The sequence below is a fragment of the Podarcis erhardii genome, assembly GCF_964252035.2.
Source record: "Podarcis erhardii genome assembly, chromosome: 1".
In the NCBI taxonomy this organism is placed as follows: Eukaryota; Metazoa; Chordata; class Lepidosauria; order Squamata; family Lacertidae; genus Podarcis; species Podarcis erhardii.
Genome location: NC_138497.1, coordinates 44,710,388 through 44,725,900, shown reverse-complemented (window position 1 = coordinate 44,725,900; position 15,513 = coordinate 44,710,388). Strand labels below are relative to the sequence as shown.

At 45.4% G+C, this 15,513-nt stretch overlaps 1 protein-coding gene across 5 annotated transcripts in view; it reads right to left on the bottom strand.

The window, feature by feature from the left end:
* The window catches only part of MAPKBP1 (mitogen-activated protein kinase binding protein 1), a 146,569-nt gene that overhangs the window by 26,725 nt on the left and 104,331 nt on the right, over positions 1-15,513 (bottom strand). For all 5 annotated transcript variants that reach the window (XM_081858228.1, XM_081858231.1, XM_081858229.1 and 2 more), the window contains 10 exons: positions 15,338-15,484; positions 14,790-14,974; positions 14,611-14,702; positions 13,360-13,485; positions 12,073-12,143; positions 11,635-11,756; positions 10,312-10,387; positions 1,618-1,729; positions 867-930; positions 344-469 (listed from right to left, as the gene is read on the bottom strand). In XM_081858228.1, coding sequence (XP_081714354.1) covers positions 344-469; positions 867-930; positions 1,618-1,729; positions 10,312-10,387; positions 11,635-11,756; positions 12,073-12,143; positions 13,360-13,485; positions 14,611-14,702; positions 14,790-14,974; positions 15,338-15,484 — 1,121 coding nt within the window. The remainder of the gene's footprint in view (positions 1-343; positions 470-866; positions 931-1,617; positions 1,730-10,311; positions 10,388-11,634; positions 11,757-12,072; positions 12,144-13,359; positions 13,486-14,610; positions 14,703-14,789; positions 14,975-15,337; positions 15,485-15,513) is intronic.

The window sequence follows — 15,513 nt, the reverse complement described above, 5'->3', positions numbered from 1 at the left end:
ATGTGGCCAGCATGACTAAACCACTTCTGGCGCAACAGAACACCGTGACGGAAGCCAGAGCGCACAGAAACACCGTTTACCTTCCCACCGCAGTGGTACCTATTTATCTACTTGCATTGGCGTGCTTTCAAACTGCTAGGTTGGCAGGAGCTGGTACAGAGCAACAGGAGCTCACCCTGTCACGGGAATTCGAACTGCCGACCTTCTGATCGGCAAGCCCAAGAGGCTCACTGGTTTAGACCACAGCACCACCTGCGTCCCTCCACATCTGAATTTCCACTTGATTATGCAGCCAGTAAACACCTCTTATTACTGAAAACTGTCCACAATGGCTTTCTCCTACCTGGCAAGCCCAGCTGGTTTGCCTGGCTGTGCTTTCTCTGCTTGCTTCCCTCTCTGCTTCATGTCTGCCAGGCGCTGCCGCATGTTGATGGTCATCTCCGAACTCAGACGCCAGATGAAAATGCAGCTGTAAGCAGGAAACACAGAAACAAGTCTTGTCTTACTCAAGAACCCCAATTCTACCCAGATACACGTTCCTGTAGAAGATTCGTTCTCCTGCAAGTTTCTATATCCTCCTCAATACCTGTGGCTAGAAGCTCAGTGCCGTCTCCTCAGTGTACTTGCCTGGTGCCCACTGCTTCCCACCTTCATACCGACACTTCAGAAAGCCCAGGATGCACCTCTTTCCTCATAATTCTTCGAATATTATCACACCTCACAGTGGGAGGCCTATGTTAATACTCTTTCAATGCACAGAGTCAAGGCCATTTGCCCATCCACCCCATTTTTTTTTAAAGTAACTTTTAAGCATCCATACCCACTGATGAAAGGAAGATCTAAGGCAGAAATATCCCTTTGCTTACCTGTCACCAGAGACCGAGATCAAGTGTTTGCAGTCATTGCTGAACATCATCCCAGTTACAATCTCTGTAAATGTCAGAAGGACAAGGAGAACAGATCTTGAAGTACTGTCATGTGCAATGACTTCAAATGAACAGCCTGGAGTTCTATGACCATAAGCCCTGCAGGATCCGTTGCCTAACCCTTACCGATTGCATCAGGTTCACATGTAATACCAAAACAAACCTGAAGGATTACAGAGGGGCAGGAGGCAAAGACAAAGCAGCAGGTGGACTGATCCTTCCTTCACCAGAGGACCCACTACTACCAACTGTCCTGTGTGGAAGGGAAGAGGGCAGGTAGGCAAAGACAATGCCAGGTACCAACTCCTGATGAAGCCAGGCTAGTTCTTTTCTAAGTACGTGGTTTTTAATGTATCAATTGTGTTTTAAAAAAATTATGAGCCACTTCCGAGGCCACCAGTCAAAAATCATATGAAACTATTCAACAAACCCACTATATGGATTAATTAAAATAAACCATACCACTGCTGAAACACCTAAAGGGCACCTCATTTGCAATTGCACCAGCTCACCTAAGTACTCAACATAGAGAAAAGTATTATTTCTATGAAAATATGTTTTATCAAATGTGGTACTACCAAATGTGGTACTATAACATGCTCCCTTCATTTAAAAAAACAACAACTATGGAATGTTACTCACTAAGAATTTTCAAGCAACATTCACCATCAACAAAGGCTCAGCGATTTACCTGAATGCCCATACATTGTGGCCACGCACTCGCCTGAGTAGAAATCAAAGATAGAAAGGTTCTTGTCAGAGCAGCTTGTAGCAATATAGAGACCAGAGGGATCTGTTTGCACCTGAAACAAATGACACAGAAAAAAAGAATAACAATAAAATATATCTGTGCTATGGGTCTCTTGGCTTTAGAAAGTCTAGTTTGCAGGATTTTGCTAAGTGCACACAACCAGGTTGGTATGCTTCTGGGTATGAGCATTATTCAGGCCAGAGGATAATAATGCATATTTTGTAATCACATGCTAATGAAGTTAACTAAAAAGCAGGTGAGGCTTTGGATCCAAACTCTCCTATTCTCCCCCCCAAAAAACCTTGAAGGGGGGTAGAGTTCACCAGCCATGTAACTGGTATATACATATTAGACATTAGAGGTTAGGATCCCCTCAGAAGAATAGGATTTATCTAATGTTAGCATTGTTCTAGATTCTCAGCTCTCTCCACCCTGGCAATATTGTCATCTTCTGTGTCACAGATTTCTAGCAATCTGCTTTGCTGAAAAAATCTGGAAAGCAAACAAACTGATCTGGCTAGGAGAGGCTCTTCCTGAATCAAGGCTAAGAGAGCTGAGAAACAATAAACAAAACTGTTTTGGAGACTGAATGCAAAGTTATTGTATATGTTTCCACAACACAGCAAGCAAGAATCATCAAAAGGGAATAGAGGAAGTGCCCCAGGATAATGCATGACGTGCACAATGGGGAGAATGTACCATATTCAAATGTGCTTATTCAGCACCACCGGATTTCTTGTCCATATGGATCAGTTTAGAGTAGCAGCAGATAAAATTATCCACAGATGCCACTTTAAAACACAGCACTTTTATTGAGAAACCCGAAGCCAATACTTATTTATTCATCCCCGTTTTTAGAGCAGAGTGATTCTTATGGATTTTAACTACTTACTTTCTGGAGTAATGGTAGTAATTTTATCCACATCTTTATAATGTTATCTTTCATTTATACCCAGAATGTATTGAGGAGAGATCATCCATTCTGCAATTTGCACAAACATACACCAGCAACAAATGACATATTCCCAAACGTAAGGTCTTCACATTACATGGAATTAAGTTGAAATCTAGCCCCTCAATCAGAGCACCAAATCAAGCTGCACATAATAAAAAGCACACACAAGGAAAAATGGAGCCATGGGAGGCAAAACCGATAAAGGCCTTTGTAGTAATGCTCACCCCCAACCGCTTGCCCCTCCCTGCTCCTGCCTCTGCTCTCCGGCCAGGCCAGGACGCCCAGGGCAAGGTTGGCGGGTGAAATTACCTTTTTTTCATAACAGAACAAGTAAGACCCGGTAGGGCTGCCACCACTCCCTCTTGTCCAGGGGACTCCGAATCACAACCCAGGGAGCAGGTTGCGACCCATTTAACCTGGCTGTCCCCCCTACTCCACAAGCTGCATCCACAGACTTGCAGGCAGAAGTTCTATGGTAGAGCGTAACAAAGCGTAAGGCTAGGACTTAGCTATTCCCTTCGGAAAGGCACACAAACTAAAACAGTTTCATTCTTAAAAGGTTTATTTTAAAATAACATAAGAAAACATGCTAGAATAGCAGGCACTCTTTTGGGCGTTACAGATAAGAAAAATAACAAAGTTACATAGTATAGCTAACTATACATACTCACAAGGTCTAACACAAGATAGGATAGCTGAGGTCTTTAGGACTCTGCAAGTTGAAAGCTTTTGAAGATCTCCATTTCAAAAGACGAAACGACGGCCATTAGGATGGAACAATAGAGCCGGCATCCTTGCGGATTGCAGAGCAAAGGCAAAGAGCACAGATCAGGATAATTCCCTGATCCTTTATTCACAATTTGCACAAGGCGTCGTAACTTTCAAACCAATCATAGGACTCAAATTATTTTTGAATACACCAATGACTGGTTTGCTAGTCAATTATTTTACTTCTTGACAGCTGGGCCAATTTGGCATCTAAACTTTAAATCAAAGGGTTCCTCCCTTCCGTGGAAATTAACCAGAGACACATTCCCAAGCAATTCAAGGACAGATAGCATCATTGGGGGGGGGATGTTTACACCAGCGAACTCAGGTGTTAGTTCTTTCATTAAATCAAGACTTCCTTGGGTTCAATAAAACTTTCAGCTGAGGAGCCAACTAGTCTAGGGGTTAAAGATACACAACTTCTTTCCCCAGGGTCCCTGTGGCTGATGAAACTCCCACAAGGCTTCACTCCTTTTACTTGACCAAAGAATAATTTCTAAATAATTCTAACTTTACTACACCTTCCCCTCTAAGATGAAATTAAAGGGTGAAGTCCCATAATTTCATCAAAAGAAATTATTTACATACTGAGGTAGATCATCCGGTCCAGGGGGCTCCAGCAGCTTTTAAACATACATCATTAGCAGCACCCCCTTAATCCGATATTTACACAGTTTTCCGACAGTACTCAACAAAACATCTTATGGAACAGATTGGTACATTCTAGACAAGGTATCAGCAACAACGTTACTCTTCCCTGCAATGTGAGTGACTTTAAACTGAAAATCTTGAAGGGCCATACTCCACCTAAGCAATTTCTGGTTGGATGATTTCACCCTTTCCAACCAACACAGTGGAGAGTGGTCAGTTTGAACCTCAAAGGTATTACCCCACAGATAAGGACGCAGTTTGGTCAAAGCCCAGACCAAAGCAAAACACTCCTTCTCTATGGTTGAATAATTCTGTTCAGAAGGGATTAACTTTTTACTCAAATAAACCACGGGACGCCAATTTCCTTCTTCATCTTCTTGGAGCAAAACTGCTCCTAGTCCAGTCTGACTAGCATCGGTTTGCACTATAAACGGACGTCTCTGATCAGGGGCCAGCATGACTTGGGAGCTCATAAGGGCATGTTTTAACAAATCAAAAGCCCTCTGGCACTCCTCGGTCCAATTTACTTTGACTGGCAGAGACTTCTTACAAAGGTTGGTAAGCGGAGCAGCTAGAGTTGCAAAATGGTTGACGAAGCGCCTGTAATAATTTACCAACCCTATAAAAGACTGCACATCCTTCTTCACAATGGGTTGAGGCCATTCTTGAATGCACTGCACCTTGGCCTCTAGGGTCTTGATGTTTCCTGACCCCACTCTAAATCCCAGGTACACCACCTCTCCTTGGGCAAACTGACATTTTGATATCTTAACAGTCAGGTTTGCCTCTTGCAACCGGGCCAAAACTCTCTGCACATGCTTAAGGTGTTCTGGCCACGATTCAGAAAAAATTGCTAGATCATCCAAATAAGCACAGCAAAACTCATTCATGTCATGAATCAAGGAGTTAATTAACCGTTGGAAAGCTGCAGGAGCATTTCGCAATCCAAACGGTAACACTTTAAACTGATACAAGCCTACATGAGTGACGAAAGCAGACTTTTCAGAAGCTTCTGGGGACAGCGGGATTTGCCAATACCCTTTTGTCAAATCCATGACTGTGATGAATTTAGCCCGTCCCAGTTTCTCAATTAATGTGTCAATTCTAGGTAAGGGAAACACATCAGGAACAGTGACTAGGTTAATTTTTCTATAATCTATGCAAAAACGAATGGATCCGTCGGGTTTTGGAACCAGTACTATGGGAGAAGCCCAAGCACTCTTACTAGGTTCTATAACTCCCAACTCCAGCATTTCTTTCAATTCAGTCTCAATGTTCTGCGCATGTGTCTCACCAACTCGATAAGGACGTGAGGAAATAGGGAGGGTGTCCCCCGTGACAAAGTGATGCTGAGCCAAGTGAGTCTTACCAGGCTTGGTGCTAAATGTGTTGCTATAAGGTTGCAGTGCCTCATAGAGCTCTTTAGCCTGAGTCTCACTTAAAGTCGGCAGCTGCAATACATCAGAAATACTTCCAGCCTGTTTATATTCAGTTAAAAGATCCACAGGGGAAGCAGGCACCTCCTCCTGACTCCGCGTAATGGCCAGCACAGAAATCTTGTGTTCAACACACTCTTTCAAAGAATTAACATGATACTCACGAGCGGTGGGGTGCAATTCCTTGCAATTTACAAGGTAACGCACAGGGCTCAGCCTCGCTTCCACAACACCAGGACCTTGCCATTTCACATCTAACTTGTGGGGGCGAGATGGTCTTAAAATCCACACCTGATCTCCCACCTCAAACTGTTTGCACACAGCTCTGGCATCATGTACTCTTTTTTGATCTAATCGGGCGTTCTCTAAATTCTCTCTGGCCAATTGCCAAATGTCTGCCAGAGTTCCTTTTAATTGGGCAAAATACTCACTAACAGAAGGCAGTTTTATCTCCTCCTCAGAACCTTCCCACTCTTTTCGGAGCATTGAGAGGGGGGTATTCAGAAGCCTTCCAAAAATTAACTGATTGGGTGCAAACCCGAGGCTTCTTTGATGGGCATCATTATAAGCAGCCACCACCAAAGGCAAATCTTGGTCCCAGCTGGAACCATGAGCCAGGGCATACTTGCGCAGCATCTGAACCAAGGTCTTTTGCACTCTTTCCACCAACCCATTTCCCTGATGCTGGTAAGCAATGGATGTATGGTGGCGAACCTCAGACAAACGCAAGACCTCCTGGGTCACTTTGGCCATAAAATTAGTTCCCAGATCGCTTACCAAAACCTTAGGAATTCCTAGGGAACAGAAAGCAGAAATTAAAGCCTTAACCAGACTATTAGCAGAGGTATTAGTCAAACTTGTGGCATAAACATAACGAGACGCATAATCAATGATCACGCATAGATGTTGCTTCCCTGAGCGAGTTTTTGGTAAGGGACCCACTAAATCAATTCCCCACTTTTCCAAAACATTTGCTTCCAAGGGGACACTCTGTAACTCATTGGGCAGGTTATCACGGTCATTTCCCACCTTCTGGCAAATTACACAAGAACGCACATATGCTTTAGTGGTTTGATACACATCAGGCCAGTAAAAGTAACGAGTCAGTCTCTCTAAGGTCTTTTGTAGTCCCATATGACCCGCCAAGCCGTCTTCATGGGCTAAGCTAAGAACAGTAGATCGCTTCTTCTCGGGAACCACTAGTTGTAAGACAAAATCTTTATCTTTCACCTTTTTTGGTACAAATTGTCGATACAAAAGTCCCTTTTTATACACAAATTGGGCCCTCTTCGTTCCTCGGAGAGGAGTTCCAACCGCCTCCCGACAATCCTGCAAGGAGGGGTCAGCCCTTTGTTCAGCAGCAAACTCTCCCAGGTCTCCCAGTTCCACAGAACCATTAAGGTCCTTTTTGGCATCCTCATCCAAGACAGGTATCTCTCCCTCCCCTCCAGGTTTTCCATCCAACCCAGTCTCAAGCTCCACCGCATCCTTCCCTGCCGGGGAGGGGGTGGGGGGAGTTACCACGGATACCGGATTCACAGTTAGCTGTTGTTGCAAATAAACTTGGAACCCAAGATCATTCCCAACCAAAACTGGGCTTTTGCAAACCTCTGGATCATGAACAATTACCAGGTGGTCCCCACTATAACCTTTGTACCTAAGGGGAACTATTGCTGTTGGCTGAAAGATTTCCTCCACTCCGTAAGGGCTAATCTTTAAGGGTTTAGCCTGCATCTGGCTGGGTAAAACCAGATCTTTTGAAACGCTAGTAATGTCAGACCCAGTGTCCCGGTACGAGTTCACAACAGTTTTATTGATTTCTATAGGAGCGGAAAACTCCAAATTCGCCCAATTCACATGGGGTGTTTTTTGAATCCCTTGAGTGCAGACCGGACCCACAGTGACCGCAGGTGTTTCAGGTTTACTCACAACAGGTGTCGCTCCACCCTCCTCCTCCAGAGCCAAACTCTCCCCGGCTCCAGATTTTGTCGGTTCCTCCTCCCAATCCTCCTGCCGCTGTATCATACGAACAGCAGGGGTGGAGGTCAGGACGGGGGGTTTCTTCCCACCCAGCTGGGGGCAGGCTGCCTTGATGTGCCCCGGTTTTTTGCAAAAGAAACACAGTCCAGAACTCGGGAGCACTTTAGCACGCTCTCCCCCTGTTGCAACAGAGTCTTTAGCAGGTGTAGGCAATCCTTTGCTGGATTCTTTGATGGAGGGGGCGGACCTTCCCGACGACGCTGTAGATTTATACATATTACTCTGTCCTTTATTGACAAGATGGGTGCGGTTCAGCCAAAAAGATTCAGCAAGGGCGGTGGCTTCTGCTAGCGTCCTTGGCTTTTTATCTGCAACCAAGCTAACAATTTCTGGGGGCAGGGAGCGCATCAGTTGTTCAATCAACAGCAACTGCTTGATCCCTTTTAAATCCTCCACCCCCTCGGCTGCAAGCCACAGTTCAAAGTTTTGGGCCATCTTGGCAGAGAAGACTGCAATGCCGTCACCGAGCCCCCCTTTCTCTACCTTCCGAAAGGCTTTTCGATAGTGTTCAGGATGTAAGCCGTGCCGCTGCATGACTAGCCTTTTAAAGCTTTCATAGTCATTCATCTCTTCTGAGGGAAGGTGTCCCATAAGCTCTGACAAGTCACCACAAACTAGGGGACGTAGCACCGCCATATACAGTTCTGGCGCAACCCCCATGTCCTGGCAAGTCACCTCAAAAAGGTTTAGATAACTAAGGACATCAGTGGGGGGGCGGTATTTCTGGAACACCTTCCAGTTAAGATTACTTAAAGTCAGTCCTGGAGGGGACCGTTGGTTTCGATCTCCCCCCCTCCTCGGGACAAGTTCATACCTTGGCGCAGGGTTAGGAGGCAATTGCCCCTCGGCACGTAGCTGTTCCGCTGCCGTTGTTGCGTATCCACGCAGGGGTCTCTGGAAGTACTCTTCCTCCTCCTCCTCCTCCTCTGCCTCATACCTTCGCACCGGCACGCGCACCTCTCGAGCCCTCACCGGCGAGTAGATCCTGCCTGGGCTGATTGGACGCTGTCTCACCCTCCGGCGGACGTCAGGCGCAGGGGCCTCTCGGCGACAGTCTCCTACAGTCACCTCCTGTAGCTGATGTGACAAATCTCGATAATTGGACGCCATCCGGCTGCCTCTTGGTCCCATTAAAAGAGACTGGGCCACTCGAGGATACTTATCTCGGCAGCGGAATCCACCGTTCACCGGATCACGTACCCACTCCACATCATGCTCTTCTGCGTAGTCCATTTCTTTAGACTCTGTATGGACAGAATAATTCCTCCTAGAACGCGTGGAGTCCACCACAGCATCTGCCTCCTCACGAGGGGATAGGGTTTGGTTAGTTGGCGTGCCCCTCCCTCTGTCCACAATGCAGGACTCTCTCTGGCCCCTCCGGACCGTGCTTATTTTGCTGGCATCCACCAGTTCCTCCTCTGAGCCATCCGAAAACCAGGAAGCGGATTTTCCTCCAGGGCTCACAGTTCTAGGGGGGTCGGCTTCCACCTGGAGGGAACTATCTTCTCCCTCTCCTCCCCATTGATCTACAGTCTGTAATGATTGCTGTTGCGAAGTTGCCAAACTGTCCTCCATTCTCCTAACTATCACTATCCAAAAAAAAAAATAAACCACCTGTAACCCACAAAAGATTCGTGCCAAGTTTAAAAGATCAAAGTGCCTTTCCGCGGGAAGTTCAATCCCACCAAGCTGCCAACATGTAGTAATGCTCACCCCCAACCGCTTGCCCCTCCCTGCTCCTGCCTCTGCTCTCCGGCCAGGCCAGGACGCCCAGGGCAAGGTTGGCGGGTGAAATTACCTTTTTTTCATAACAGAACAAGTAAGACCCGGTAGGGCTGCCACCACTCCCTCTTGTCCAGGGGACTCCGAATCACAACCCAGGGAGCAGGTTGCGACCCATTTAACCTGGCTGTCCCCCCTACTCCACAAGCTGCATCCACAGACTTGCAGGCAGAAGTTCTATGGTAGAGCGTAACAAAGCGTAAGGCTAGGACTTAGCTATTCCCTTCGGAAAGGCACACAAACTAAAACAGTTTCATTCTTAAAAGGTTTATTTTAAAATAACATAAGAAAACATGCTAGAATAGCAGGCACTCTTTTGGGCGTTACAGATAAGAAAAATAACAAAGTTACATAGTATAGCTAACTATACATACTCACAAGGTCTAACACAAGATAGGATAGCTGAGGTCTTTAGGACTCTGCAAGTTGAAAGCTTTTGAAGATCTCCATTTCAAAAGACGAAACGACGGCCATTAGGATGGAACAATAGAGCCGGCATCCTTGCGGATTGCAGAGCAAAGGCAAAGAGCACAGATCAGGATAATTCCCTGATCCTTTATTCACAATTTGCACAAGGCGTCGTAACTTTCAAACCAATCATAGGACTCAAATTATTTTTGAATACACCAATGACTGGTTTGCTAGTCAATTATTTTACTTCTTGACAGCTGGGCCAATTTGGCATCTAAACTTTAAATCAAAGGGTTCCTCCCTTCCGTGGAAATTAACCAGAGACACATTCCCAAGCAATTCAAGGACAGATAGCATCATTGGGGGGGGGATGTTTACACCAGCGAACTCAGGTGTTAGTTCTTTCATTAAATCAAGACTTCCTTGGGTTCAATAAAACTTTCAGCTGAGGAGCCAACTAGTCTAGGGGTTAAAGATACACAACTTCTTTCCCCAGGGTCCCTGTGGCTGATGAAACTCCCACAAGGCTTCACTCCTTTTACTTGACCAAAGAATAATTTCTAAATAATTCTAACTTTACTACAGCCTTACTTTAATGAGGGTGCCATCTTCACTTTGGGATCCCTTGTATAGCTTTTTTTGCTTCCCACTGCTAATGTTGAAAATCCTGAGAGGGAAACAAGACATTATCATTAATAAGGCCCTGCTATAGCAGAACAAGAATTGGATCTCAGGACTGTAATACGTCAAAGCACTGCCTCTCATATAAACCGACCCAGACTCTGCATTCATCCTCTGAGGCCCTTCTTTATGGGCCTCCTCCACATGTGGTCCAAAGGGTGGCAACATGAGAACAAGCCTTTTCTGCAGTGGCTCCCCATCTGCCGAATGCTCTCCCAAGGGAGGTTCAGCTGGTACCTTCATTACATATTTTTAGGAGCCAGGCAAAAATGTTCCTCTTCAACCATTTGGCTGATTAATATCCTACGACCTTTTAAATGTGTTTGTGGGAGGGGCATTATTGCTTTGTTGCTCCATCTTGTATTTTTATCTTTTGAACCGCCCTGAGAAAGCTAATAAAATATAAAATAAATAAAATCTAGTTCAAACAGTGAGTGGCCAGCCAAATATCTCTGGGAAGCTCACCAGACAGACTTCTAGCATTCGGGGCCTCTTGTCTGGTGGGTCTTGAACATGTGACAGTTTCATTTAGCCCTGCATAGTTATTAGCTGTAAAGATCCACCTCCCTTTCAAAAGAGATATCTAACCTAGTGGCCACTCCACCTACCCATCCGACACATGAGTGCTCCTGCCACTCTTCTCTTGGGATCATAGCATCAGAAGGGGCCTCCAAATGACACCTACCCTAACCCCTGGCCAGTGCAAGAAATCCTCTGTCAATAGATTTCTGCATACTGTCTTTGCATTAGGTGTGACTGAATAGTGAGAAGAAGCTAGTCCCAGGCATTGGTTCTTTGAATAGTGAAGTTGGAACAAGTCAGGCACTCACAGGATGGTTTTCTGATTAGTAGTGCCTTCACCCACCTCCCCCAACCTGGTGCTCTCCATATGCTGTTGGACTACAACTCTATGTAACCAACCCTAGGATCTTACAGTACAAGGCAAGGGAGGAAATCTAATTGATTGATTGATTGATTGATTGATTGATTGATAATAATTAAAAAAAACCTCCCACCATCCCTGATCATTGACCTTGATGGCTGGGGCTGATGCAAGCTGCAGTCCAAAAATCTAGAAGGCACCAGGGTAGGGAAGGTTGGGAAGGAAATTTTAAAGCTTGATTTGACTCCATTGGTCATGTTCATTAAGATATGACACACTGAGTTCAATGGAACTTGTTCTCAAGTCTAAGCTAAGGAATACAATGTTTAGATCCCAACTAGTGAACCAACCTGATATTACGGTCCTGGCATCCAATAGCAGCATACTTCCAGTTAGGGTCCACATCCATGTCGTACAGAGTGGTCTTCCTAACAACATGGTGCGTACGAGTAAAGAGAACCCCATCAGCTGTCTAAGTGCAAGAAAAAAACAGCAGCAATGAAGACTGGGGCGCTTCAATGAAGACCAGGGTATTCTTTCCAAGCAAGAGATAAAAGCGCCCTCCTTCGAAACCGTTACACAAAGAGGCTGAAATTATACAGTGGCTGAATGGCTCCATTACTAGCAGGCCTCCTGCAACATAGTTCCTTACATATTTTTTTTTTTAAAAATAAGATGGGAAAGAAAAAAGGCCTTGACCACCATCCAAAGCCTTTCCTCTCATCTTCGCTCTTAAAATAGCTCTACTCCAGAAGTTACACAAAGATAGAATACTCTAATGGAATTACCTTCTGTGCAGTGCGGAAATAGATACTCTTATCTGCTCCACAGCTGATCATTTTCACCTTTCCATCATTGGCTAGAGAAGGAGAGAAACAGGTAGGCCCATGAGCAAGCAGACATGCAATACAAAACTTAAATTTCTTCAGTTTATTTGTGCCTTACAGTCCTTCCTGTATATGGCATATTACTATTCCTGCCAGTCTGTGTTTTAAAGCAGCCTTCTCAAACATTGTGTTTTAGAGTACAGGCTCCATCACCATGGCTTGGGTTGATTGGACTTGCAGGCCAGAACATCTGGAGAGCACCAGGGTTTGGAGATGATATTTTAAGGTTGTTGTGTTTTTTTTAAAAAAGCAATGCACTTTTCCACCCTAGCAAACCAGGCTCTGTTCCATTTGAAGGAGCACAAGGCTGAAAAATAGCAAACAGGCCCATTTCTGTTTGATTCTCACAACCATCCTGTGAGGTAGGCCAGGCTGAGAAAGCATGGCTGGCCAAAGTTTACCCAGTGAGCTTCTTGGCTCAGTAAGCATCTGCACAGAGGTTTCAAATCCAAGTTATGTTTTGCTACACCACACTTAATTAACCCATACAATCTCCACACACCCCCAACAAACCACTTTAGAGGTTTTACAGTATTTACAATTAGGCGATATACAAATTTTGCTAACGAAAAGTCTGAACCGTGAATAGAGAGTAAGTGTACCACATCTGCAAATAGCTCCACATCACCCGTGCAAAGGAGCCAAACCACATATGATAGGAGAACACAAACCCAGGTCAATTTGGCAGGGGAAAGGGGTGAAGATAACTTTCTGATAATGTGTGAACATAGCAGCCTTATACCAATTCAGACCATTGGCGCATCTAGCCTAGCACTGTGTACGATGACTGGTAGGGGCTCTCCAGAGTTTCAGACAAGGGCCTCCCCACTCCTACCTCGAGATGCCACTGATGAAATCTGGGACTTTCCCCGGGGGGAATCTGCTTTCCCCGGGGGGAAAGCAGATGCTCTCCCACTGAGCAGTGGCCCTTCCCCAACTGAACACTGAATATGAGCAAATGAATGTTTTGTTGCATGATGTCTGCTGCACTAACCAGTTGTCTTTCCTCTACTTGGAAAGTTTGCAGTATTCCAGAGGCAGAAAGGAAAGGAACCCAGATGTTATGGGAAGTGGGTACCCAGATGCATCAATCAGCTAGGAAAACTGTCAAATGTCTATCAGCTACTTGTAACTGCAATGAGGAACATTTGTCGAGTTAACAAAGGCAGTTGCACTTGACCCTGTTACCTGCAAACTTCACGGCTGTGATGGAGGACGAATGCTCATCCAGTGTCTGCTGCAGGCTATAATCCTTCCCTGCATCCAAAATATGAATCAGTCTGTCTCGACTGGCTGATGCTAGAAGCTTCAACCCTGTCATAAAGATATGAAATGAGAAAATCCTTTAGTTGCTAATGCATTTCCTCAAGCTGGACTTCAAAAGGACTGCAGTATGTTGTGATACAATGGTGCTTTCCTCATGTTGGAGGATGGTTGGTGGTTAATGGACTGAGGTTGAATCCCAACAAGATGGAAGTACTGCTTCTGGGGGACAGGGGGTTGGACATATGTGGGGGACTCCATGCTCCTGAATGGGGTAACTGTGCCCCTGAAGGACCAGGTGCACAGACTGGGAGTCATTTTGGACTCACAGCTGTCCATGGAGACACAGGTTAATTCTGTGTCCAGGGCAACTCTCTACCAGCTCCATCTGGCACGCCAGCTGAAACCCTACCTGCCTGCAGACTGTCTAGTTATCTCCCACTCCTACTGCAATGCGCTCTACGTGGGGTTACCTTTGAAGGTGACTCGGAAAGTACAACTAATCCAGAATGCAGCAGCTAGACTGGTGACTGGGAGTGGCAGCCGGGACCATATAACACTAGTCCTAAAAGATCTGCATTGGCTCCCGGTACATTTCCCAGCCCAATTCAAAGTTTTGGTGCTGACTTTAAAAGCCCTAAATGGCCTTGGCCCCGTATACCAGAAGTACTGTCTCCATCCCTGACTGAGGTCCAGGGGCCTTTTGGAGGTTCCCTCAATGTGAGAAGTGAAGTTACAGAGAACTAAGCAGAGGGCCTTCTGTTAGTGGCAACCACCCTATGGAATGCCCTCCCATCAGATGTCAAGGAAATAAATAACTATGAGATTTTAGAAGACATCTGAAGGCAACCCTGTATAGGGAAGTTTAATGTGTTTGTTTGGAGCCATCCAGAGTGGCTGGGGCAACCCAGTCAGAAGGGCAGCATACAACAAGAGCAACAACAACAACAACAACAACAACAACGTTTCATTCTGTGATTAATTTTTAAAAGGACCAATGGCCTATATGTGCCTGTGGCTTTAGTAATAGAATATTTTGTCTCCTTCAAATTTTGTATCTGGAATTGTATGATCTCTGCTGACAGAGCTAAAGAGCCTAATTTTGATAAAATAGAGTGATCAGTTAAACTCAGAATGCCAACAAATAAGCCAGAGTTGGGGTTGAGCTAATCTTACCTGTCTCAGGTCTGGAGTACTCAAGGCAGAGGATTTCAGAATCATGAGCTTCCACCTTCAGCATTTCTCTCAGGGATTTCAGCTCATAGATCCTGAGAAGAGCACAGTCAGAGGGTCAGAAAGGACCTTTCAGTATCGTTACAGAAGTTTAGCCTTCTTTTAAAAAAACAAAACCTTACCTGAGAGTACCTATCCTGTCACCTGATGCCAGGTGCTCCCCAGTAGGGCTCACACACACTGTACGAATCCCCACTTTTGCATCTAGGGCCTGCGTGTCAGCCTTGTCGGCACCCCCACCAGTGTTATATTCTGTGTCCAGGAGGGTCTGAGTGTTTTCATCTACATATATAATTTTCATCAAGTCCTGATGAGAAAAAGAACAAGACGTTCCTTATGTTATGGCTTTATCTATAACCTGCTACACAGCCCAAAAGCTACCCCAAAGTGGTGAACAGCAGGAGTGTTTGATTATACTGGTTAAGGCACTTTGTGCACTGGTTCTTACATAACACAGTAAAAACGTGGAACAGAAAAAGGATCCGTACAGGCTACAACTTGCAAACAAAATCCAAGGCTGCTCTCACAAGCAAAACTTAACTTGGTTGCTGCATTTCAGAGCAACATTGCCTAGATTGCATATTTGGTATAAAGCTGGCTGCTCAGCTCCTTTTGTCCTGCATTAAGAACAATCCCATGTGATGAGTTCCAGACCAAAATATGTTCTTACATTGCTCAGAATGTTCCGATGCAGAGCCGCCCCATGGATGTTTGAGCTCTCTGTGTTCCAGAGGCGGATGGTGTTATCAGAAGAGCAGGTGATGAAAGAGTTGGGGGGCAAGCAAGACTGGTTGCTATCCTTCACCTCAGGGTACACCTGAAGACAGGCAAACAAAGCAAAGTAAG